This window comes from Sylvia atricapilla, chromosome 4, assembly GCF_009819655.1.
Source record: "Sylvia atricapilla isolate bSylAtr1 chromosome 4, bSylAtr1.pri, whole genome shotgun sequence".
Classification (NCBI taxonomy): domain Eukaryota; kingdom Metazoa; phylum Chordata; class Aves; order Passeriformes; family Sylviidae; genus Sylvia; species Sylvia atricapilla.
The window spans coordinates 49,828,483-49,853,187 of NC_089143.1; the positions used below are offsets into that span (position 1 = coordinate 49,828,483).

Below are 24,705 nucleotides of genomic sequence, written 5' to 3' on the forward strand. Positions count from 1 at the left end.
AATTTGGAATCTGCAACTGCCTCAGCTCATGTATCTTATTTAGATCATCAGTGATATTAAATGAGAATCTTTAAAAAACCCAGACTTCTTGAAAACACACTGTTCTTTGCCCACTACATGGATGTATAAGAAATTTTGTATAAGGCAGTTACAGGATAACTTATTAGTACAGATCTTTGCTGAGCTGGGGCTGCTGTCCTGCAGCATGAGCATTTTTATGTAAACCACTTGAGCAATAGCCCCGAGGAAGACACCTGTGACCAGTCACAATTTTCTCTGCTTGTTAAGAAGCGTGCATGAAATCACATGGTTTGTTGTGCACTAATCCTGCCTAAAAAGGTAGACCAGACACAAATCCGTGTCTCAGCCTGTGGGAGGGAAGGGACCTGAGAGAAGCAGGTTACCTAACTGGCTGCCAACCGAAGGACTCATTCCAAGGTCCAGGAGCCTCGGCTCTGGAGATAGTGCTGGTGAGGTGTGTACGGCGGGGCCATTCCTTGTGTGCCTGGCTGGGCCTGGACCTTGGCCTCCATTATCCCTTCTGCCATCCAGTGGGTCAGGGCAGCTGGGTGTGGGGCAACGTGCTGCGCGGCAGGTGGGGCAGGCGGGAAGGCCTGGGAACGTCTGCGAACGGCAGCGGGGCAATGACCTTGATGGCTGTGTGCCCCTTGGCCCCTGGACCGGGCTTGGTGGCAGCCGGGACTTTAGCATCCTCCCCGTTTGCCCGCGCATGGGGCGATCTGGGAGAGCCCCGCGGCCGCCCTCCGCCCCCGGCCGGCAGGGCTCGGGCGGCGCTCGGTGAGCTCCGGGCGCTGCCGCCCGCCCCGCGGCCCCACTACGCCCCCCGGGGAGGGGCCGGGGCCCGCTCCCGCCCCGCGGAGCCCGTGGGCAGGGGCCGCCCGTCCGCCGCACTCGCCGCGTCCCGCCGGGATGGACGGGCCGATCCCGGCCGCCGCCGTCGCGACCAGCTTCGCCGACGATGTGCTGCGCGTCTTCGGGGCCAACCACAGCCTGTCGGCGGGACAGCTCTCGGCGCTGCTGCAGCACCTGAGAGCCGAGCCCGCCCTGGGCTCGCCGCCGCCGCTCGCCGCCCTGCACCACAACCAGGTACCGGCACCCGGGGCCCCGCCGCCGGGCCGGGAACGCGCGGGGCTCGGGGCGCCGGCCGCCGGGCAGCTCCCTACGGTCTTAAGCCTCGCCGCCGTCCTGTTTCCTCCTCACGGTGAGGAGAGGGAGGGAGAGAGGACGGGAGCAAATGTCTGCTGGGGCTGTGGGCTCGGGCTGGGGGCAGAGGTGCCGGTGAGCTGGTGAGAGCAGCCTGGAGAAGCTGCCGTGCGCCTGCGAGCTGCCCCGGGATTGGCGCTGCGTCCTCGCTGCTCGGCTCCTACACTGCCGCTTTCCCCGCTTAAATAGCATCTGTCCAGCAGCAAGGCGTGCGGGAGAACCGGCTGGTGTTTCCCTCCGAGAGCTGAAAATGCAAATCTTCAGGACTTGTTAAAATCCTGTTGTCATGAGACAGCAAAAACTCGATTTTACAAACGGGTCTGCTTGCGTAAAGAAACTTTCCCAGAAATTTTCACGTCTTTTATCTAAGTTGAGTGCAAAGCGTACACCCATCAATTAATCTACCAAAAGCCTTTTAAACTGATGTTTAATTTGCTGACTGAATATAATTGGAAAATTACGTCTCTTTAAACATTTGTACTCTGTTTAACGTCTCCGTAAGAAACTCAGATCTCATTGCTGCTTTTCTAGTCTGTGTAATTTCACTTACCTGGACTGTCCTGGACTGAATTCATTTCCTTGAAGGGAAATGTTGAGATTGGTGGCGATTTCCGTATGCTCAGAAATCAGAGACACAAAGTTAGTCACGAAAAATGAGAGGAAAACTGGAATAACTGTTTTCTCTGGTTTGATTCCACTCCCTAAGAAACAGAAGAGGGATGGCTCTAGGGACCTTGTGAATTGTTTTTTAACATGGCTCTTCTGCTTTTTCTATGAAGGAGACAAACCTTGAATAAGCTCTCTTTGTTTTAGAAAGATTTAATGGGGACTTAAGTCCCCTGAAATTAATGTCGTATTCAGTACAAGCGTAGCAATGTTTGCAGGAGTCGATGCTTTCAAATCTCACAAATTGAACACTGTTCCAGCTCAGTGTGTTACAAATATAAACATTCACAGCCACGCATGCTAAATACAAGTTTGCAGTGTTGAGTATGGCTATGAAAAGCAGCTTTCTTTAAAAGGGCATAGAAATGAGTGGATTCTTCAGTCCTTCAGGTTTTCCATCTGCAAAAGCACGTAGCTCTCGTACATAGGCTTGGGCACAGGCTATGGAATGGAGAAAAGTAATGCTCTTTCTTATTGCTACAAATGCATGTTCCTCATAAGTAACTTGAAGTTTAACTGAAGCAATTTTTTTACAGGCCTGTTCTAATTGTGTTCATGTTGCATAATATTTAGCATATCATACTGAAATGTCTCTACTTTTTTGCTGAGTTACTTGTATTCTTCCTTAAAATTGGCCTTATGGCTGCTCCATCAGCTTGAATCATTAAAGCAAATGCATTTTGATCCCTCAGAGATGTTGGCTATGTCCATGACTTGGGGCAGGGGGTCCATGCAAATTTATTCTCACACCACGTAAATCCTATGTGACTGTTTTTAAACACCGTAAGTCTTTGTGCTTCAAGTTGATAATTCAGCATTTTCTGGTTATGACAGAATACATGAAATGGTCTAATACAAGTTTGGGTGTTGGAAGGCATCAGAGGCCTAAGCTCTACTGATTCTTGACAGAGGCAAGTGAATACCTCTGGAGAGTGATTCGGGTCTTCCTCAAGGCTGCTGAATCCATTCAGGCTGCAAAGTGTCTGACTGTAGGAGGGCACAAGGTTTATCTTAGGCTTCAGTTCTTAACTTCTGTGTCCAGAGCTAGGTGGGATGACTTCCAGGCCTTTCTTCAAATGAAGATAACATATCCCTGCTCTTTAGAGAGTGCCTCATCCCAATCCTGAAGGAATTTTTAGTGGTGAACTGGTCTGTAAGGAACAGGTGATACAGCACCTGGCAGGAAGGAACAGTCTGTAGTTTTATCCCAGTATTAATTTTTAGTTTTAATGTCTCATTCACAACAATTTTGGTAAACCTATTAATCTCATGAGAAAATCCACAAGAAGATCTTCCATTTCCTTGAAGGTTGAAAGTCTGAGTGTGTAAGCCAAAAGAAGATGGATTGATTTCTTTTTTCGTTTGATACCAAGGTCACTTGAAAAGAAAATGGGAGAGTAAAATAATTTAAGATAGTCTTTGAGTGTATACTTGTTGTGTTTGTGGGAACTTGTGTCCTATGATGTCTGTAAAGATGCTAATTTTTTAATGTAGAAAAAAAAAACCTGGATTTTTTGGGCATCCTTTTGAAATTTTAAATTGGATTAAATTGTCACCAATTTTTTGTACTTTTGGTCTCTTTTTGCTTTCATCATGCACTTCTATAATTATTTTTATTTTGTGTGTCTATTTTCTTGCTCTTCCATTTTTTCTATTACCTTTCCTTAATATGTAAGGTAAGACTCCTTGTCAGAGAAATAAGTGGTACTTGAGCAAGCACAAATATTGATCAGTGCTGTTTTTTCACCTTTTACTGTGGAATTGGCACACATTTTAGTGCTGCTAATAAGAGTAAAATCAGCAATTGCAGTTTAATAGATATAATGGCTTACTACTCGCTCTGTATTTTACATTGTTAGCAAGATGTAAAAGCCATGAAACCATACTTGATCTTCTATCACTGAATTCATTGTAGTATGGCCACCGTACATGTGTGTGCCAAAGGGCTAAATGACAAAAAAATACCTGGAAGGCAAATGGGCATTGGAAAGAAGGCATGCTAACATCACCGTTTTTTTTATGCTTTGATATAATTGGTAGGTGCTAAAATCATGCTCCTATTTCCTTTTTGTCTTTCTTAAATCTGTATTTATGCCAGTCTAGTTGTTATACCTGAATACTGTGTTTTAATGTAATGCATTTTATTTTTAAACAAAATATTTTGTCAAAATTGAACTTTTTTTTTTATTAATACTTTTAATCAGATATAATTACTTTTCATCTCAGGATGAGTCAAAGTCTAGTAATTTTAGTAGACAGACTAGAACAAGGCTAGTATATTCTTTGATTTGAGGATTTTTTTGGTAGTTTTTCACTAGTTACAACTTGTCCTTTTGAAAGAATGGAGACAAGAGTGACAGAGTACTGCTTGATCCAACACCATGACCTAATGTTGCCTGGCCAGTGAGATGCTAAATAGGCTTTGTTGTTGTACCCTTTAAGTGTCTTATTTCTACAATATTTTCCACAAATTTCAGTGTTTGTGGACAGTTCTCAGCTCCCAGCATGGACAGCTGCCTTGCACATGTTGTGGGGTGTGTGAAATCCCTAAAGCACACAAGTGCATTTGTGCAGCTTCATCTGACTCTTTCTCTTGGAGTGCTGCTTACTGAAGGAGTGATCACCTGTGTCATCCAGTTTTTACCTGTCCTAAGTGACACAAGGGTCTTACCACATCAGCATTAGGTGCTTTCATTTCTTACAAGTAAGCTGAGGAAGGCACAGCTGTATGTCTCTATTTCGCCTTATCCATGCCCAGACTAAGTTAAGGAAAAAAAAGAAAAAAAAGAAGGCAAGAAAAAAAAAAAAAAAATAAGGCAAGAAAAAAAAAAAAAGGCAAGAAAAAAAACCAGCAAAAAAAAAAGAGCTTGTTAAATAGGCATTTGCTGCATTTCTTGTTTGCTGTTGCTACTGTGGGACCCACTGCTCAGCCCTGGAGTGGGGTGGGCTGGTATTTAATCTGGCAACATCTGGAAATTTCAGTGCAGGATGCTGTTGAGTATTTTAGTGCTTCATATGTGGAATGCTACAGATAAGACAGGTAAAGCAATGATAAGAACACAGCAGAAGATCAGAGAAGGGACTGGTACATTTAAAAGGTGGTTGTTACTGTAGCATTTTTGTTAATTTCTCCAGTTAGAAGAATCCAGCATTGTTTGATCATTTTTGGGAGAGGCTTACCAGGGTAAAAGTAAACTTCTGTTTGAATAACCTAGTTGATAGTTTAATTTTTTCCTAAGTCTCAGTATTCTGTAACTGTGTAAAATCTATGATTCAAGTCCTCCCAAGTTTTGATGGAAGCATTTTTAAAATTGTTTTTAAACAGTTCAGGGATGATCGGTTGTGTTATATATTTTTTGCAATTGTTTACTAAACACATGGTGACAGTCACATTAGAGGAAATCCTCTCACCTTATCACTGTCATAAGCTCTTGCTGCACAGCAGGGGACAGACACAACCCCAGACTTGGTGAGTCAGGACATTATTTTCAGTCCCCTGTTCCATGAGGCTGAATTTTCTCTCTGATGAGATGGTCCATCAGTCTCACAAAGTAAATATCTGATGTTTTTACAGCAGTGTGGCTGTGTTAATGTATTTATTTATCCTGAAAAGATAAATGCTGAGTTTTGCAGTGTGCAAACATGCCTTGCTCCAGTCCAAGGCTTCTAATAGATTCAGTCTTTTAATTAATCCTTTAATTGTGCTGGTGAACTCATGCAAGCTTGCTTTTTAGCTCTTGGATGTATGTAGGAGTATACTGAGAGTATGACTTATAACAATGAATCATTTATAAGAATCATTATCCTTTGGGTTTGTCCCTGATCAAAATAATAATAGTAATTAAATACAGTGCTGTTTCTCAGTTTCACATGAAAGAGCTCTTCTCAGATGATACTTCTCACTTCCATGTTTGTGTATAGGCAAAGTTACAAATGTCAGGTTTATTAATTTATGCTGTGTCTGATTTAGTTTTTCTCCATTATCTGTTTTCCTACCTGTTTGGATTTTTGTGAATTAATGTTAATACTAACATATTGGTATTTAAAAATGCTAATACTATATTCTGGATTTTAGGAATGAAATAGTTAAAGGTGATTTCTTTCAGAGATCGTTATGGTGTAAATTCTCAGCTCTGACTGGCTCATTTTTCTAACCACAGACATACAGTAATGGCTCTGAGAGCTGGTAATGAACACCATACAGGAACTATTTCTGTAGACTACAACTGTCTACAACTATTTATTTTGCTGTGGGCATATTAGCCATGAATACATGTATTATTTGTATCGTTCGAAATGCAGAGTTAAGAGTAAAATGATTAGACACATAACCAGTTTAGAAAGCTCCAGTGGTTTGTGTATTGGTCTGTTAAAGACTGTATCTTCAGGGATGACTTCTTTATTCACTACTTTCATGTAGGTTAAATGGAGCAACATGTTTTAAAGCAAAAAATATTTTTTGTTATAAATTCTGTTTATTTTATACATGATACCTCTTTGACATTAGTATTGACATTGAAAGGTTAAATTATGTGCACTTTGCTTCTGTATATTTGAGTCTTCAGGGTCTCATGGCCTTAACAAAATTTGCAGTTAGGTTTAAGTTCAAGCATGTGCCTGAGTACTCTGCTAGACTGGCTTGTTAAAGAGGAAGAACATTCAGGATGTAATTTAGCTAAAGTTATTTGAATTGGCCTGCATGTTCTCTTCCTCCAAGCAAATCAAAGAGAGTCACATTCTGGTGATGATTGCATGCCTTTCACCTTTTGGACAGTGACAGAAATATTTATTAACAGGAGCAGAAGCAACTCTGATGAAATAAATGACTTGCAATCGCTCTGGCTTATCTCTAGGAGTTAATTGCCTTATAAATAATAATGTTGAATTACTGGAGACGTGCTGTGGAATCTGAAGGCTGGCAAAACTAAGAAGAGTAGGGAGTGACTATTCATGTTTATTTTGCTAAGGCTTCCAGTGCTCTCTGCTTGCAACCACACTGAGATTTGCTACAGGGAGAGTTGTGCTGTAATTGGTGTCTCAAATAGAAGAAAACATTTGATTTTTTGTTTGGTCTTGAGGCTCAACCCTGGTTGTGTTTGTTGTGCAGCAATAACTTCACAAAACTATTGTTTGCACCCAGAAAAAGAACACTTTCCTTTATCATTGTAGGAAATAAAGAATGTAAATGAACAGAAAGTGTTAGATGAATGATTTCAGCAGTTTGGAACATTTCATATGAAAGCACTCCATTTTTCTGTAGATGTATCTTTTATGATACTTGATTGTTTGTATTTTATCTTTTTGGTTGGAAATGACAAACAGAGGGACCAGCCTTGCCTTGCCCCTGGCCTGGTTTAGCTCTGCCAAGTACATTTGTTGTTGACCTATCAGACACTGTTATGATCTGAGCTAAGGGCAAAGTGAAGATCCCAAGCAGGAATTTATCTCATGGTTTTACAAGACACTGTTTGCCCTTAAGAGTTATTGCTGTAAGATGAATGAAAACTGTATAGCTTTAGACCTTTTTAAGGAGTTAATTTTGGGAAATAAATAAAAAACATTGTTGTAAAGTAGAAGTGCTCAGTTACAGGAATAAGCTGTCGCTGAATTACCAAACATTTTCTGGCATATTCTGTTACGGAGATTGTAACTGTATCTAGTCTGCTCTTTAATCTAATTATTTTGTGATTACATTTGGTTTTAAGTACCTTGAAGCTATTTTTCCAGATATGTTGTGAAGTTTGACTGTCCAAGTTCTCAGGGCAAAAGATCTGCAAATGTCTCTTAAAAATGTGGTTTCTTTATTTGTGATTTATCTAACTTGAAGTACTTTGAATCATTTCTGCTTCAGATCAAGCAATCACAGTATTTTCATGCACAATGTATATTATGTAGACTTTGCTGAAAATCTGAAAATGCATTAGAGTACTTCCATGTTGTAATTCTTGCATTTCTCACTGTATGTCTTATTTTTTGGTTTGCATTAATATGTTGTCAAAATCCCTTTTGGTTGCAGTGCTTGACTAGTGAAGAAATTTTTTCTTTGCATGGGATACCAAACAACAGTCACATATCAAATTCCAGCTTCTCTACAATATGTCCTGCAGTTTTGCAACAGCTAATTTTTCATCCATGTGATCATCAGGAAAGCTTTGCGGACACATCTAAACCAGATTCTTTGCAAGGTTAGTTACTATTACTTGCATTAATGCTGTGACCAGAGTGGGGTTTTCTTAGAGGAATAGTAAGCATTTATCTATAAATAACAGGAGTGTCTTGTTTGGGAAGATACGGTTCCAAAGTGGGAATATAAACTGCTGGTTTAGGTTAGCAGACTATCCAAACAAAACTAGTATCTCTTAACAGTGATCTATTTAAAATACTGTAAGAAAGATGAAATAACTGACTAGAAAGTTATGGAATATTTTGCCCACTTAAGGAAGAGCCTTTCTGACTTGTGTTGTTTGGATAATGGTTTGTGCCTTGAAACGTAAGGACTCGTACTTAAAGCTGATTAATAGAAGAAAAGAAGGGAAGTTTGTGCAGGTGATTTGCAGTGGGAAATGAGACTTGGTGGAATCTGCACTTGTGGAGGTAGGTTAAGTTGAAATTACTTGGACTGCATTTAAGTGGAGTTGTTTGCAGGGGAACTGTCAGGTGAGCAAGGGACTGGTTTACTGAGGAAAAATACTCATATTCTTTCCAAATTCTGACTCCTGCTTTCATGTCATCTTCTGTGATGACCCCTCCATGAGGAAGATTGTTGCATAGTTTAATAGCCTTAATCTTTCTTCCTCTTTTTCTCACTATTATTTCTATTTTTATTGTGCACAGAACTCTACAGTGCAGTAAAAAGCATTGGACAAGGAATATTTATCTGATTAAAGAAATCACTTTTTGCACTAATAAGGATCAAATATATAATGACTTATTTCTTTGAGTCAGTATTCCAAATGAACTTACTGTTCCAAGGGAGTCAGCTGAATTAATGTTAAAAGCTAGGGTGTTGGATTAGTAGTGCCTGATGTCAGTATTCATAAGAAGAGATACAGAAGTGTTTTTTGTAACTTTTGAAATATTAGTATTAATGAAATTCTGATTCATATAGGTGATCATCTTTAATAAGAGTTAGAGATCATTCCTAAAACATAGCTATGTTTTGCTGTGTCAGTGAAAGATCAGATTTCTAAGTGAGTAGTCACTCTATTAGAAACCATAGAGGCAATTTAGCATGACTACTCTAGATAGCTTGTGTCATACTGAGACACATATTACCAAGCATAAGATCTGCATTGGACAGTAGGATCTGTTCTTTTTTTTTGGGGGGTGGGGGGTGCTGGTTATATAGGTTGAACATGGAATCCTTGACCTACAGTTAACCTCCTAAGCTTCTTAGACCATCCCTCCTGTTTTTGTTTTATCTGGCCATCTCAGAAGCAATGTCCAGTAGCCAGATAAGCAAGTCAGAATTCTCCCTGCCCCTCCCTTGGCTGCAGCACAAGAAATCTGCAAGGCCCATGGTTAGGGCATTTTAAACCACTGCGACACATAGTGGTGCCTGTTTGAACAGCGATTCCTAGAAAAGGCTGTGCCCAATGCAGCTGTTGATTTATACACCCCCAGCCCATCACCGAGTGAATCTGTATTGCAGTACCATTGACACCAGATGATTTCAGTTACTGCCCATGGAGCAAAATCCTCTGTGCCTGTTTCCAGCTGTGCTTATGTGAATTTTCTCCCCACTCTCTCAACAATACACTGTCTTCCAAAATGGAACAAGATGTGCAGAAGGAACCAGTTCAGTGAGCTTCAGGAACAGCTACTCAGAATAAAAAATAAGTGATGCCAAAGCATCATAGAAGTTGGAAGACAACAGATGTTACGTCTTTTTTTCCTGGGAATTGTAAAATTCCATCAAACCTATCTGATCCTGGGGCACACTCAAGTCCCTCCCTTGCTTGCTTCTCTGAAAGATAATGGGGAGGTGTATAGAGATGCATCAAATAGCTGAAACTGCCCAGTGACATTCCTCATGTCCAAGACAAACACATTCTGTGTTCTCTGCTTGACTTCTTCAGAAAGGTATTTATGCACTTACTTCCTCTTCATCCTAGGACAAGGTTAAGGAAGAGCCTGAACCTGCCTGTTCAGTGCTGAGCAGCAGTGTTCTAAGGAGGGCATCTTACTTCCACTCCTGCAGTTTTGTTTTTTGGATGTCTTGTGCCTTTGGGTATCTTGGCTCTCTCTTTATTTGGGCTACAGTTGGGAGAAAAAAAATAATAGTAGTTAGCAAAAATTGGCTGAGGCATCAGTCTCAGGGGAGAGAGACTGCATCTGAGTGCTCTGCTCTGGTAGATAAAGTCAGACTACCCAGCTTTCTGAGGTGTGTGGACTCATGAAAAGCCTAGTGTGGAAGGAGTCCTAATGAATAAAACCATTCTATATGGCAGCAGTGCATACATCATATTGTGAAATACAGTCCTTTAATGCAGGAATTTTGACAACATTGGTTTTCCTGGAATTTTTTAAACTCAGTTTAAAATGTGCATTTTTGCACAGAATATGGGTAGATGTCCATACAATAAACTAAAAGGCACTTGTACTTCTTTAGACAATGTTTTCTGTTTACAAATTTAGACAGTGTTTTCTGACTCGCAGTGACACTGGAAACCCATTTATTATAAATTTGATTTCAAAAATATAGTTACAATCTTAATTGTCATTTGGTTTAATAAAAAATAATCTATGTAGCTTAGTGATTCTACCCATATCTAGTTGTGTGTTTTCCCCCCTTTCTGTGTAGCTCTCTCAAAATTGGCAAATGAATGTTGTAATTGGCATTGATACATCTGCAGATGCTTTGAATATTTCTAATGCTTTCTGTTCTTGACATAATATAAAATTAATTTCATAAAAACATTGTGACTCTGTATGGAGTAGAGCCATCCCACTTTCATGTGAGGAATCTAGCTCAGTGTGTTTGCCAGTTGTGTTCCAGAAAATAGTATCAGACCATAATCTGATCTGTTAGTTTCTGCTATGCAGAGAGGAATTTATGGTAACTTCCCTACATACATACAAGCTTTTAATGATACACCTTCTGGGTTATATGAAACTGTTCTCATCTAGGCAACGTTGTGTTGGCACTGATTATTATTTGTGGTTAATTTTTAAAGACAAATCCTCTGTCCATGGGGATAGTTCTGTGGCATCACTTGAGGGACCCTTGTAGACCTCTTTGAACAACTTAAAAGTTTTTCTCTGTACTCATAGGAATTTGGGATGTCGCTGGGAAAAAATGTTCTCCATAGAGGCACAACTTTATAAATGCTTACAAGTAACAGCAACCACACCACACCTCCCCAACCTATATTTCAGGCTCCAGAATAATTATGATACAGATTTGTGCAAGTCCTGGTGCCTGAACACTAAGTATCTGAGATTAAGCTTATGGTGAAGGAAACAAAATTATGCTGAGCCGTGGTTCATTTACTGATTCTTAGGAAAGGTTTTTCCCTTTGCATACCTACATCACGTCCTTCTTTTTGAACCTAGAACCTCTTTTTTTACCCATTTTTTTTCTCTGTTATAATTAGCTCAACTATCAGCTATCTATCACCTCACCTGTTGATAAATAGTGATGGGTAGCATTCTCAGCCAGGAAAATTTCTTTGAATGAGAAAAGGAGGGAGGAGGGTTAGGAGCTGAGATACCACCTCAGGGTGGTTTGAAGGAGTCGTTCTTTATCAGGAAGGGGTTTTATATCTAGTACAGCCAAGACAACAGTCTTTTTGTCATGGAGTTTCTTAGAAGTAAATGTCAGTTGGATCTGACTCTGGGGCTAGTAGGAAGTTTTGTTTTTTCTTTATGCTATAGCTGCTTCAACTATTGGCCTAAGCCTCAATTTTTACTCTTCATTGACTGTAGAGAAACCTCATTTATATTAGCAGCAGATAGGCGAGCTCATATATTCTACTAACAAGGTTTCCATTTTTAATATGGTTGTCCCAGAAAGCATTTTCAGATATTTCTTTTCTGCACATATGTGTCTTAACTGCCTATGCGTTTTAAAAATTTTATATTAGCGGGTTTTAATTTCAACCAAGGAATGACTCTTTTACCAGTTCCATGCCAATTTAGCAATTAGAGAAATCACAATCAGACTGAAGTGGCTGTTACATTAATATATTTTGTATTTCTCTTTGTTTATCTACAGTCTGGGGATTCGGATTCCTGGCTGTGTCTATCATTAACTTGGCATCACTTCTGGGATTGATTTTAACTCCTCTCTTAAAGAAGTCATATTTCCCCAAGGTCTTAACTTACTTTGTGGGCTTGGCCATTGGTACTCTCTTTTCTAATGCAATTTTCCAGCTCATTCCAGAGGTAAGCAAGGAGAATCTATTTGGTTTGCACACTAGTTTCTAAAGTGCATTGATTTTAAAAGCATGATGCTGTGGGGTTCTGTGTGTGGGTTGCCATCTCCAAAGAGTTTAGTGTGGGCTTTGGTGCCATTAGTTATGATCCCTCTCTGGAATGTGTCAGAGCCATCAAGATCTATGTCTTGTTGTTCATTGGGAAGGACCAAGGGCTATTCTGCCTCTAAACAAAAAGAGAAATATTTTGGATGAAGTTGTAGTGAACTTTAATAGACTACACCATTAACATTTTGTCCAAGTTTAAAAAATGTAATGAGATCAGAATCTTTTACAATATCTGCTCATGGAAACCAATGATTGGTATAGAGACAGATTTTGTAATAGAGGGGTATCTGTGTAGTGTGATGTTTGTTTGTTTTTCTGGAAATGTGCTAAGATTACAGACTAATTTGCATTGCTTTTTTCTTCTCTATTAGGCGTTTGGGTTTGACCCAAAAGTAGATAACTATGTTGAGAAAGCTGTTGCTGTGTTTGGAGGATTCTATATTCTCTTCTTTGTGGAAAGGATTCTTAAAGTGATACTAAAGCTCTATAACAAGGTAATGAAACCTATCACTAACTGAATGAGCCTCACCTTAATGTACTTGTCACATTTTGTGAAATACTTGCTAGATAAATAATGTGGGGGGTGTTCTATTTCATCTGAGGCATTCAGCCTACTATATGTTGCTGATATATCTGTTTAAAACCTATATGAATAGGGGAAGAAATCTCACTTTTTTGAGGGAGTTACAAGCAGCTCTAGGAATGGAATCAGATGTGAGTGTGGTCTGCTCTCTTTGGTATATGCTGCAGTTGCTCTCAACAACCAGGTTGTTGCTGTGTAGCTGAGCACATCAGAAAAATGTGGAACTATTCAAGAGGTGGAGAGAATGAAGTCTGCCTGTGGACCTCCTCTTCGGGCAGGAGAAATCAGTGTGACAAATACACCTTGGTCACATCTGCAAAGGGCAGCTGTGCTGTTATGGCCTGACTCTGGTTTTCAGTAACTTCAGCTCAGTGTTTGCCCAAGCTCTGGTACACAGACCTGCTTCAGTGAACACTGCCATTGTCTCCTCTTGCCTAGGGCTCTGTTTTCTACCCCTGTGTCAGAGTACTTGTCTTCTCTGTGTTCATCTGAGTAAGGCTGAATTTGTCTCAGAGAAGGGTGTCTCAACATTTTTCGTCCTGCCTGTTTACTACTAGTGGAAGGAAACTTCCCTGTCTTCTTACTCTAACCTCTCTTCAGTTTTCTTCTCCCAAAGTGTTGCTGATACTGAAAATTCTGATGATGAACTGTCCCTCATTTGCAATAGCTAGAAATAGAAAAAATGAGTTTGTTTTTCTATATTTATGTAAACAGACAAAGGCTAAGAAGCTCTGTCTGACAAGCAACCATGAATAACTAGCAGATGCTGATCGCTTTTGGTTAGGTTGGCTTGGGAGGTTCTACACAAAGGTATAAAAATAAAAGCTCTCCCATGTTTTCTGATTAGATAAAAGAGATAAGTTAGGAACTTAGATATGTTTGAAGTTCATTAAAAAAATTAAATGTTCACTGCTATTCATTTCAGCAATCACTTGGTGTTGAAAGCAAGGCAGCATGAATATGATCTCCCTCACACCTTTTCATTTTTGTATTTATTTTCTGACATTGCTATTTTGCTTTTGTTTTAATTAGCTACCTACTTGTTTATTTGTCACCTAGACTGGCCATAATTACTTTGAAAATGGAGAAGAGAATCATTCTCAGGATAAGACTAACTCGCCCAAACCACCATCATCCAGCAATGGGGGCGTGTGTTATGCAAATTCAGCTGTCATAGAGAGCAATGGGAATCTTGGTTTTGACAGCATCAGTGTGGTCTCAGCACAGGTATGAAAATTGTGTCTCTTTATTTTATCTCTGCCAATTATATAAGCATATATGTGGGGGGAGAGTTAGTATGAATTTTTATTACTTTTGTTACCTTTTTTTGTAGACTTGCAGCTTATAATTTGGTTGAACCCTATGAAAAAATACAGGGTTTTGGGGCAAGCTTGAAAAAACTGGACGACACACTCAATTTGTAGCCAACAAAAAGAGTTATATCATTGTTGGAATGGGTTGAACAGAGAGATGTATCTAATCAGATTTGGATTTGTATTTAATTTGGCTAATTTTGGTTCTGTTGTTGCTACTGTTTTGCTTAAAGAGTAATAAATAAAGACTTTGTTTTACTTTTGTGATAATGTTGATCATACAAAATTATCTGTATTTTGTTCCTCCAGACATAAAAGCCATTAAGTGTGAGAACCTGATTCTTCTGAATCAATGATTAAAGAGAAAAACTAGTACAGTAACTTTCAGGCAGTATATCATGAGCACTGCTTGTGATAATGCAGTGTATTTGGATAATGTGGGAATCATGGAGGTCATATGTTGAGACAGAAGCCACTCCTCCTGGTTTAAGTATTATTATCTTTCAGATTTGTTCTCTGTATTTCTTTGTGTTTGTTTTCATACTGCAAATAAAACTTCCCTCTGTCTGAGAAGAAAATGGAAGTAGGAAGAGAAAGTTTTGTGCTTCTTTAGTATTTTTCCATGTGTAGAGAGGAGCAGTACTGTGCAGGGAGGAGCAGTACTGTCTCTTATTAAAAAAAAAAAAAAAAAAAAAAAAAAAAAAAAAAAAAAAAAAAAAAAAAAAAAAAAAAAAAACAAAAAACAAAACAAAACAAAAAACCAAAAACCCCCCAAAACATTAAAAGCACATAGAAAAAAATTTCAGTTGTCTTAAGGCAGACTTTTTTCATAGTAGAGATTTTTGGTTTGCTATCTATTTTTATTAGCCAGTAAGTTAGTTGTGGGGAGCAGAGAGGAGCAAGCAGGAGAGCAAGCCAGAGGCAGTCCATAACAGCCAGGAGAAAATCTGGGAGTTCTGCATTGACCCTGCAACCTCACAGGGCATTTGATGCACGCAGTTTAAACCACCAAAATTGTACTTGTTCTTACCATAGAAATGTTGTGAAGTGTGGTGGATACTGAACATCTTAAAAGCTAGAAGAGACATACTTAATTATTAAAATTACGTGGGCACCAGGAGGGAATTAGTATTACGAGTGTCTGTAAGTTTTATTTTGTAGATTTATAAAACAAGTAAAAGAAGCATCTACTCTCTGCAGAGACAGAAGCAATGCAGCCAGGAGGTCTAGGGAGGTGATCATTCCCCTGTGGCACTGCTGAGCCTGCCCCTTGGAGCCTGTGTTCAGTTTTGGGTCCCTCACTACAAGAAAGACATTGAGGTGCTGGAGAGTGTCCCAAGCAGGGCAGCAAAGCTGGTGAAAGAGTTGGAGCATGAGCCCTGTGAGGAGCAGCTGAGGGAGCTGGGATTGCTTAGCCTAAAGTAAAGAGGTTTGAGGGGTACCTTATCACTTTCTGCAACTATCCAAAAGGAGATTATAGCCAGGTGGGAGTTGGTGTCTTCTTTTCAATATTCAGCGACAGGACAAGAGGAAACAGATTCAAGTTGTGCTAGGGGAGGTTTAGATTGGATATTAGGAGAAAGTTCTTCACAGCAAGGGTTGTGAAGCATTGGAACAGATTGCCCAGGGAAGTGGTGGAATCACCATCTCTGGAGGTGTTTGAAAGGTGTTGCTTAGGGATATGGATTAGTGGTGGACTTGGGAGTGTTAGGTTAATGGTTGGACTTGATGATCTTAGAAGTGTAACCTAATGATTCTACAATATTGTGTAGCAACAGAAAACCCATTACTGCTTTTGTCCTCCTCCAGTGAGGTTCAAAGGGTCTGGGTCAGGGGAGGGCCAGTGTGGCTGAGGTGCTTTGGGGCAGTTAGGGTAATGACAGGAGGGTAGGTACACATTCAGCTTTACAAGAATGTGGCATTTAAGACAAAACCATTGGGAATAAGCTAACATGTACCAAAGAGAATTTTAATGTGTCCTCATAAAAAATACAGAGTAGTCGGAAAGCAAAATGAAGGCTTTAAAGAGGAAGTTTGAAGCTTGATTGTGCCAAGGTGTGGTAACTGTTTTCAGCCATGGAGATCCAGCTATATTCTCTCCTTTAATGCCAGAAGGGATTGACTGCCAGAGTAAATGTTTAATTAGTCATCTACTTTCTGTTTTCACTTGCAGCAGTAAGTGCAACCTTGGAAGCATTTGTGCTCTACCCAGAGTTTGTATCTATGCATTGAAATATGGCTTGACAACAGAAACTTTGAAGGAAAGTTTTTTTAGAGACAAATTGGTGAAATGTCTGTGTTCTTGAGTGCAGATTGTTAGAGTTGTATAACAAAACTTTACAGTGCCTTTATTTATTGCCTGGAGGCAGTGTCAGGATTCCTTCTTGGTCCTGTGGGCTCTTCCAGAGGACATGTCTGGTTCATATCTGGGGAATCAGACATGCATTGGAAATAGTAATAGTAATCTGAGATATCATAGGATAAAATAAGAGAGTCTCTGTATAATTTCTTTAGTTTGGGAATGAAGGAGAGGCCATTACTTTTTTAAAAAGCCCCCTGTGTTTATAAGAGCATAAAACCATATGTTAGGTTTACTATAAACTGTGGAGATACAAATGATGTAGACCTGCAGTAATAATTAATAAAAATGAAACCTGATAGTCCAGCTGGGTATTACAGAGCTCCTTAGCTGACATCTCTTTTGGTGTCTTCTAAACTACCATGACATAGTGAAAATCGTCCAGAGGAGGCAGATATTGTTAATTTTTTGCTTAGGAATCCTAGTGTTTGTAGGGTATATTGTCAGTAGTCTGCCTTATCTTAAATATGAAGAATATTTATTACTCATTCATCTACTTGTACTGGATATGTGATCCAGTAAAGTTCAGAATGTAAATCCAGAAAAGCAATTTCATTGTACTTTATATCATTTAGAGAAGTTGTCAAGACATTATTTAAAATGGATTACATGTAAGAACTATGATACTTCAGAGCTACACAGTAAATGTAAATGGCAGATAGCCAAATACACACACACACACACACATATATATATAAACTGAAGTGTCAGAGAAACTGCAGTTGTTTCTGCATTTTGAAATTTGGGATCCAGAAAGTAATGTTTAGAAGTAAATCAGTACTGGTACCCTAAATTAATTGCAATTACTTAAAATGAGATTTTTTTTGTGGAAAAAACAGGTGGATTATTTAAAATCAAAATTTATGCACTAGATCAAACTCCCTTTACTCAGTGAAGCTAGAAACATGCACAAGAAAGATGGTGTGCTTTAGGCAGAAATCAGGATGATCTACAAAACAATGCTTCCTCCAATTTGTAGTCAGCTTGAAGAATGGTCTACAGAAAAAAACAGAGAACAGATCTTTAGCTCAGGAAGCTGGATGAATTGGTGGAAGAGCTTTGCTAATTGTATTTGGGTTTTCTTATACACATATATTTTGTATGGCTTACTTTGTAATACTTCTTTCTTAAAGTGACATTCAGCTTGTCTTCATGGATTAAGAGAGAGATCTATTAGTTGTAAGTGATCCTATCTGAAACAGAAATAGTACAGGTACAAATTAATAATCTCAAAAAAATGATTTGCCCTGCTTGTGTAAGAGGAAATGTTGAGAGGAAAGCGTTCAAAAACTAGGGGGGCAAGCATGTAGTACAAATCTAAAATCTATGTGTTTGAGTCAGCAGGGGAATTCCCGACTTCTTGATACCATTACTCATTTTAACATTTAAAAATATAAGTTCAGAACTTCCTGTGGACTGAATAGGAGCTGCTTTGTGGCAGTTTTGGCACTACTCAACCAAGGCTTTATTACCTATGAGTTCCAGGCAGTGCAGTAGGCATCTGACTCAGAAATTCCTGACCTGAACTTTTGTCCTGTCCCAAGACACCTCCTACATACAAGAATGTAATCAGATAAGAGTCCTGTACGCAAATCATGTAACAGACCTTATAGCTCTGTCTTTTAAGATTTTGTAAGAATTTATTAATTGTTTTATTTCCTTGAAGTTCAAAACTCAGTTTGCCTGGTAGAATTTGCATATAGCAAAATTTAAACAATTTGCAACATTCTTTTTAATAACTAAAGAAAATTTCTTAGGGTACTCTTTAATCTTCTCCTGAGGAGAAAGAGGTGTTCCTCTATATGCTTCTACTTCAAGAAGTGGAGATGTGTGTGGATGAGGGGAGAGCAGTGGATATTGCCTTTCCTAACTTAAACAATGCTTTTGGCAGTGTCACTAGTGGTGTCCCCCAGGGTTCAGTACTGGGCCTTGTATTGTTCAACCTATTCATCAAGGTTTGATGTTTAACCTTGTTTAACCTTGGCTGAAGGCTTGTGCCATCAGTGAACTCGCTCAGGAGGTATCCGACCCTTCTGAGCGAGTTCACCGATGGCACAAAGCTGTGAGGAGTGGCCAATACCCCACAGTGCTGTGCAGCCCTTCAGAAGGGCCTCGACAGGTCGGAGAGATGGGCAGAGCAGAGCCTCCTGAAACCAACAAAGGCAGATGCACTGTCCTGCACCTGGGAAGGAATAACCCCAGGCACCAGCACAGGCTGGGGGTTGATCTGTCGGAAAGCAGCTCTGCAGAGAAACACCTGGGTGCCCTGGTGGAGAACAAAAACTGTCCATGAGCCAAAAAGTGTGCCTTTGTGTCCAAGAAGGCCATTGGCATCCTGGGGTGCATCAGGAAGAGCAGTGCCACAGGTTGAGGGAGGTGATCCTGTCCCTCTGCTCAGCCCTGGTGAGGCACATCTGGAGTTCTGTGTCCAGCTCTGGGCTCCTCAGCACAGGAGGGACATGGAGCTCCTGGAGTGGGTCCAGCAGAGACCACCAAGGCAATGAGGGGACTGGAGCATCTCCTATGAGGAAAGGCTGAGGGAGGTGGGCCTGTTCAGCCTTGAGAAGAGATGACAGAGAAGGAAACTCATCAATGTCTGTGAGTTATCTGAAGGGAGGGTGTGAAGAGGACAGAACCAGGCTCTGCTCAGTGATGTCAAGCAATACAACAAGAGGCAACAGGCGGAAACTGATGCACAGAAGTTCCACCTGAACATGAAGAACTGCTTTGCTATGTGGGTGACTGAGCACTGGAACAGATTGCCCAGAGAGGCTGTGGACCCTTTCTCACTGGAGACATTCAAGAACTGCCTGGATGCAATCCTGTGCCATGTGTTTGAGGAGGGATGTTGGACCAGATGAGCCACTGTGGTCTCTTCCAGCCTTAACTAATCCGTGCTATGTATGTCTACAGGCACACAGATGTATATATTACTGCTTATATATTCAGGAGTAAGCACTAGTTAATACTTTAGAAGCAATTTTTAAAGAGGGGGGAATACTATAATGCTTCCAAATATTCTGTAAATACAGTATGTATGTACAGAAATTCATCAAATGGATCACCAGGAACTTTTAGGGGAGCTTAGTTTGTGCTCCCAGTTAAAATGGCAGTTCCTTTTATGCATGTTCAGTTTTTTCATTATTTCATGGCACCGCATGTATAAATTACTTCCACTTCTGGGAAGAATTAGTGAGATCCCTGGAGTGTATGTGCATTGCAGTTTTATATTAGCTTGTTGATTTCACACTCTGAGCCTTTAGCTGTGCAGTCAAAATTAGCCAGCACTGTTTTTATTAAACATTCACTTTGTAGAAACTAATTTGAATAGCTGGACTTGACTATCATTGCCTAAAATTAGAAATCAACTTTAGGGAATATCTGAATGTGTCTCTACTGTAGACACATTCTACAGTATAGACACATCATATATATCATGTAGATGGAATTCTGTTACTCTGGTAGCTGAGTGTGTCTCTGAGACCATGACCTTGTGCCAGTTGTTTTAAATACAGATGCTGCCAGTCACTGAGATCACATCTTTCTGACTGTACATGCATGTACAGAGGTGGCAGAGGAGGCTTGGGACTGTCTATATCTGACAGAGACTCCAGAAAGCCATTCAGATCATTGTGCTTCCTGTCTCAGCTGAAGGGTAACCAGGTGACACTGCAGTCAAGAGGGTGATTGGGTCCTGTGTGTTACCTTGTTGAAACAGAAAACGTTTGGTGCTACTGCTGTGCCATTTTCTTCTTGGGCAAAGCAATTTGGTCTCCATATGCAGCAATGCTTGAGTTTATATTTGGTGTTCATTTATAGAGAGAAATATCTTTAAATTTATTTATAATTTAAAGATTCATTGGCTTCTTTAGTTGGTGTTTTGAGTAATTGTTTTATTATTTTTTTTTTTCAGGAAGAAGCCACCCAAAGCAGCTTATGCAAGTGTCTTAAGGGGCGTCCACTGTCAAAGATCGGGACCATTGCTTGGATGGTGACACTGAGTGATGCCGTACATAATTTCATAGATGGCTTGGCTATTGGGGCTTCTTTCACTTTGTCTCTGCTTCAAGGGCTTAGTACCTCCATAGCCATCTTGTGTGAAGAGTTTCCTCATGAACTGGGTAAGGAACTTTATTGCACATGTTATTTACTGTGGAAATCACTGTTGTAGGTGGTTGTGTTGGCGTAAAGTTGGCAGAGGTTGAAAGAAAGTTAGACAAATTAATACAAAAAATACTCATCAAAAAGTTACTGAGCACCAAAACACACATCTGGCACAGGAGGTTCCCAAGTGCAGGTGGGTGGAAGCTGGGACCATATATTGGACAGGTACTAATTATCCTGTTTATATATGCTGCATACAGTGTTGTATTAATTCATTTTAAAACAAAAAATCATCATAGGTAGTCGTGTGCTCCTGTGCTCTTAGCTCAATCTTGCATCACTATTTATTTAGAATATTTCAGTTTCCTTAGAATTGAAGGGAAAATCTCATCACGTATTTGAACAAAGAAAAAACAACACAGGGTTATAATGTGTATGCAAGTAATGTATTTTCTTCAGACTTACTTTGCAATCAGAAAATAACCACAATATAATTTTCTGAAAATGGCTTTCTCTTTTTTTATTCTTTTAGGAGATTTTGTCATCTTGCTTAATGCAGGAATGAGCACTCGGCAGGCTCTCTTTTTCAATTTCCTGTCTGCATGTTCTTGTTACATTGGGTTGGCCTTTGGAATATTAGTAGGCAACAACTTCGCTCCTAACATCATCTTCGCTATAGCTGGTGGAATGTTCCTGTACATCTCTCTGGCAGATATGGTGAGATATAATTTCACTTTCAGTTATTTATCTCTCTGCAAAAAAACCCCATGTACTCCACTAAGCCTCTCTCCAGCAGCATTTCATATTTTCTCCTTCTCATGCTGGTGACTAATGATAATGATAATAATAATAATAGTAGAATATAATAATTTAAACTCTTAATGGAGGTGCACAAGTAGTTATTGTTACCGATAGGTGAGGCTTTATAAAGCCTTACCCATCAGTAACAAGTTATGTTTATTCATGAAACACAAAACCTTTCACCTCATCATATTAATATTGAAAAGCGGTTTTAGACAGAGACAAGCCTTTCATGAACTTGGCCTGGTTTAATCAAGGAGTAAAAATTGTATAAATATTTTGTTTCAGCATTTTGAAGTGTCACACCGTTCCACCTTTCTATTGTAAAAGGTTAATTTGTCTATTTAAACCATGTTGTGAAAGAAAAACAAGAAAAGAAAGGTAAACAGAATGGAGTTAAATATTAAGTTTTGAGTTGAATGAAAGGTGTTGTGTAACCACAGTGATAATGAAAAACTTGATTTAAATTCTATGCTGGTTTAAATTAAATAGTACCATCCTCATTTTTGTGGTTCAGACAGAAAAATTTGCTGAGTTCTATTCAAAATACACAGTCTACCATTTATTTTTCGTGTGCTAAAAGATATAAGAAAAAGAAATTGTGCCAAAATTCAAATCATATTTAGACATTTTTTGGGAAAAAAAAATCTGGATTCGCAGGCACTTAGCAATATTCCATAATTTCCTTTTTGTCTCAGAACGAGAGAGATCTCTCAAGAATTTTAACTTTTATTATGTTTAGTTTAGTCTTGTAAGAACAGATGCAGCAGGGGCAAAAGTTTTCTACATCTGCCACATGAGAATCCATTTGAAGAAGAGGATGGAAGAGTGAGGCTTGAATCAGAAAAGATTTGAGACCCCAGTTTCGTTCCATGTGCATTTAAGAACTGTTATATATTTATAGTCACTTTTTCATTAAATTCTGTTATAGTTTAGGTACTAGTACAGGGTTTTATAAGTTCTTAGAGTTATAAACAATATAAGTAGTTTATTTTATAAGCTTACAGTACCTTAATAGCTAGTGCCTTTCATTTAGCTTCACTCATATAATGAATAGTAATGTACTGAACTCTGATGTGTAAAATTCATGGCATAAACTTATAGTGACTCAAGTTTGTTAAATCCATCAAAGTAGGTAACATTCTTTTCTTTGTATCTGTTGTTCTGTTCTCTCTGTTCCTCTCTATCTCTCTCTCTCCCTGTACCCTCTCTTTCTTTTTATAGGTTTTTGGATTGTATCAATTACCTATCTGAATTTTTCTTCCCTTGAAAAGTCTGAAATAGGGTATTGAAGTGCTCTGTACAGAGATCTGGCTTTCCACTTTCTTACGATTTTCACACACTTCTGGTTTGCTTGTCCAGAAGCAGGTAGGATTAACTGGAATGTCATACCTTCCTCCTTTTCTTTTTACTGTTCCTTTTTCCTGCCAGTATTGGCATGGTCCAAACTCTGCCAATAGGATCACTGAGTGGGGAGGCTGTGGGCAGGTGGGAATGTACTCTGAGGTGTGTGCACAGATGAGCCTTGCTGTGTGGCATGAAGATAATCTGGTTTTGCACTGTTGTGCAAGAGTGTGACGGAAATCTGGAAACGATTTCTGAGAAGCTTTGGGCTCTTCCTGCTAACCTTTGCCTGTTCTTCAAGAATTGCATTACCTTCAGTGGCTGTTTTTGTGTTGTGAGATCGAAGAAGGATACAGTTTCTGAGTCACCCAGCCTGAAGGCTTCCTAGCTAGGGCTGAAATAAACTGTCTTCATTGTATTCTTGTTATACTATTCTCAGCAGAACAGAATACTTTAAGGCTTATTTCTCAAAAGCCACTGTAGTTGACTTTACCTGCAGCAAACATGTACCCTGAATCATTCCATGCCTGTGCTCTTCTGCCATCACCTCCACTGGTTCCAGAGGCAATATCTTTGTTTCTGCAGCTAGCAGCGGATCAGGCACCCTTTGCTCTTGTGTTAACTATTAAGATGTATGTTATGGAATGAAGAATCCCTTCATGGCACTGTAATGTCACATTGCATCTGTTATCACCAGTTTCACACCAGTCATCTTCCTCTTCCACATGGCTTGACCTGACGAGCTCACCAGACATGTAAAAGGTTTCTAATTTCTGAGGGGTTGTCTGTGTTTTCATCTTCACTTCATTCTGCCTTAGATAAAGAAGAATTCTAATCTTCTGCTTCCCAAACAAAAATTTCTCTTTATAGCAGTGAAGGAAGAAACAAAGCATTTAAAAATACAAGGGCAGCTGCTTCTAGCAACATGTGGACCAACAATTGGAACCTAGGAGGCTGCTGGAATCAAAAAGGGAAAATTTGTATGAGACACAACCAGATGAAGCCACAGTAACAGTAACAAAACACTATTTCATCTTACCATCCTTGGTGGAGTAGTTTTTCAGGTCAACTAGGGTGATATTTTCCTGTGACTGCCTTGGCCCTCTGTTAGTTCTAATATTCAGACTAGCAGTATAGTTCAGTTCTTAATGCCTTAAATTAAGCATGCTACCACGAGATGGCAATACTTACCTAAAAATCCTTTTTTTCAGTTCCCAGAGATGAACGATATGCTGCGGGAGAAAGTGACGGGAAGAAAGACAGATCTTACATTCTTCCTTATTCAGAACGCTGGTTTACTAACGGGGTTTACTGCTATCCTGATGATTACCTTGTATGCAGGAAATATTGAGCTGTGAAAATGGAATCAGGACTGGAGACATCAAGTAAATTGCAAATGGAAGACACTTGAAATCCATACAGGGACATTCATTTAATCTACTTAGTTTTGAAATGGTGGCAAGGCCCATCCTGTCCCTCTTGCCCCAAATTCAGGAAATTCTTCTTTAGGACTTGCAGTTGAACCGAATAGTAGGAGCTGTCATCTTCTGTACGATGCAAAAAATAAAATTATGCTAATATTTTTTATTTCCACTTAAAATTATCAGACAGATCTGAACTGTCATAGAGGAAGGGTGTTACTTGGCCAGTAAAATTATGCAATACATGTGACTATAGGCAACTCCAGACCAACTGAAAGCTGAGCTCTACAAGGAAGATGTGTATTTAAAAGAAAATAATACAGTTTCATGTCTTTTTTTATAACTGTGATGAAGGCAAGCAGTTTCAAAACTGGTTAATCTTTATGACTTTTGTTGCAGGATTTGT

At 39.5% G+C, this 24,705-nt stretch overlaps 1 protein-coding gene across 1 annotated transcript; it reads left to right on the top strand.

Moving 5' to 3' along the window:
• Positions 1 to 842: 842 nt before the first annotated feature.
• Positions 843 to 24,447, top strand: SLC39A8 (solute carrier family 39 member 8). Its single transcript, XM_066317871.1, has 8 exons — positions 843 to 1,107; positions 7,907 to 8,075; positions 12,107 to 12,276; positions 12,746 to 12,868; positions 14,017 to 14,184; positions 20,543 to 20,750; positions 21,266 to 21,450; positions 24,090 to 24,447. Exons 1-8 carry the CDS (start codon positions 931 to 933, stop codon positions 24,234 to 24,236), a joined length of 1,347 nt encoding a protein of 448 aa, XP_066173968.1. The 5' UTR covers positions 843 to 930; the 3' UTR covers positions 24,237 to 24,447.
• Positions 24,448 to 24,705: the final 258 nt, after the last annotated feature.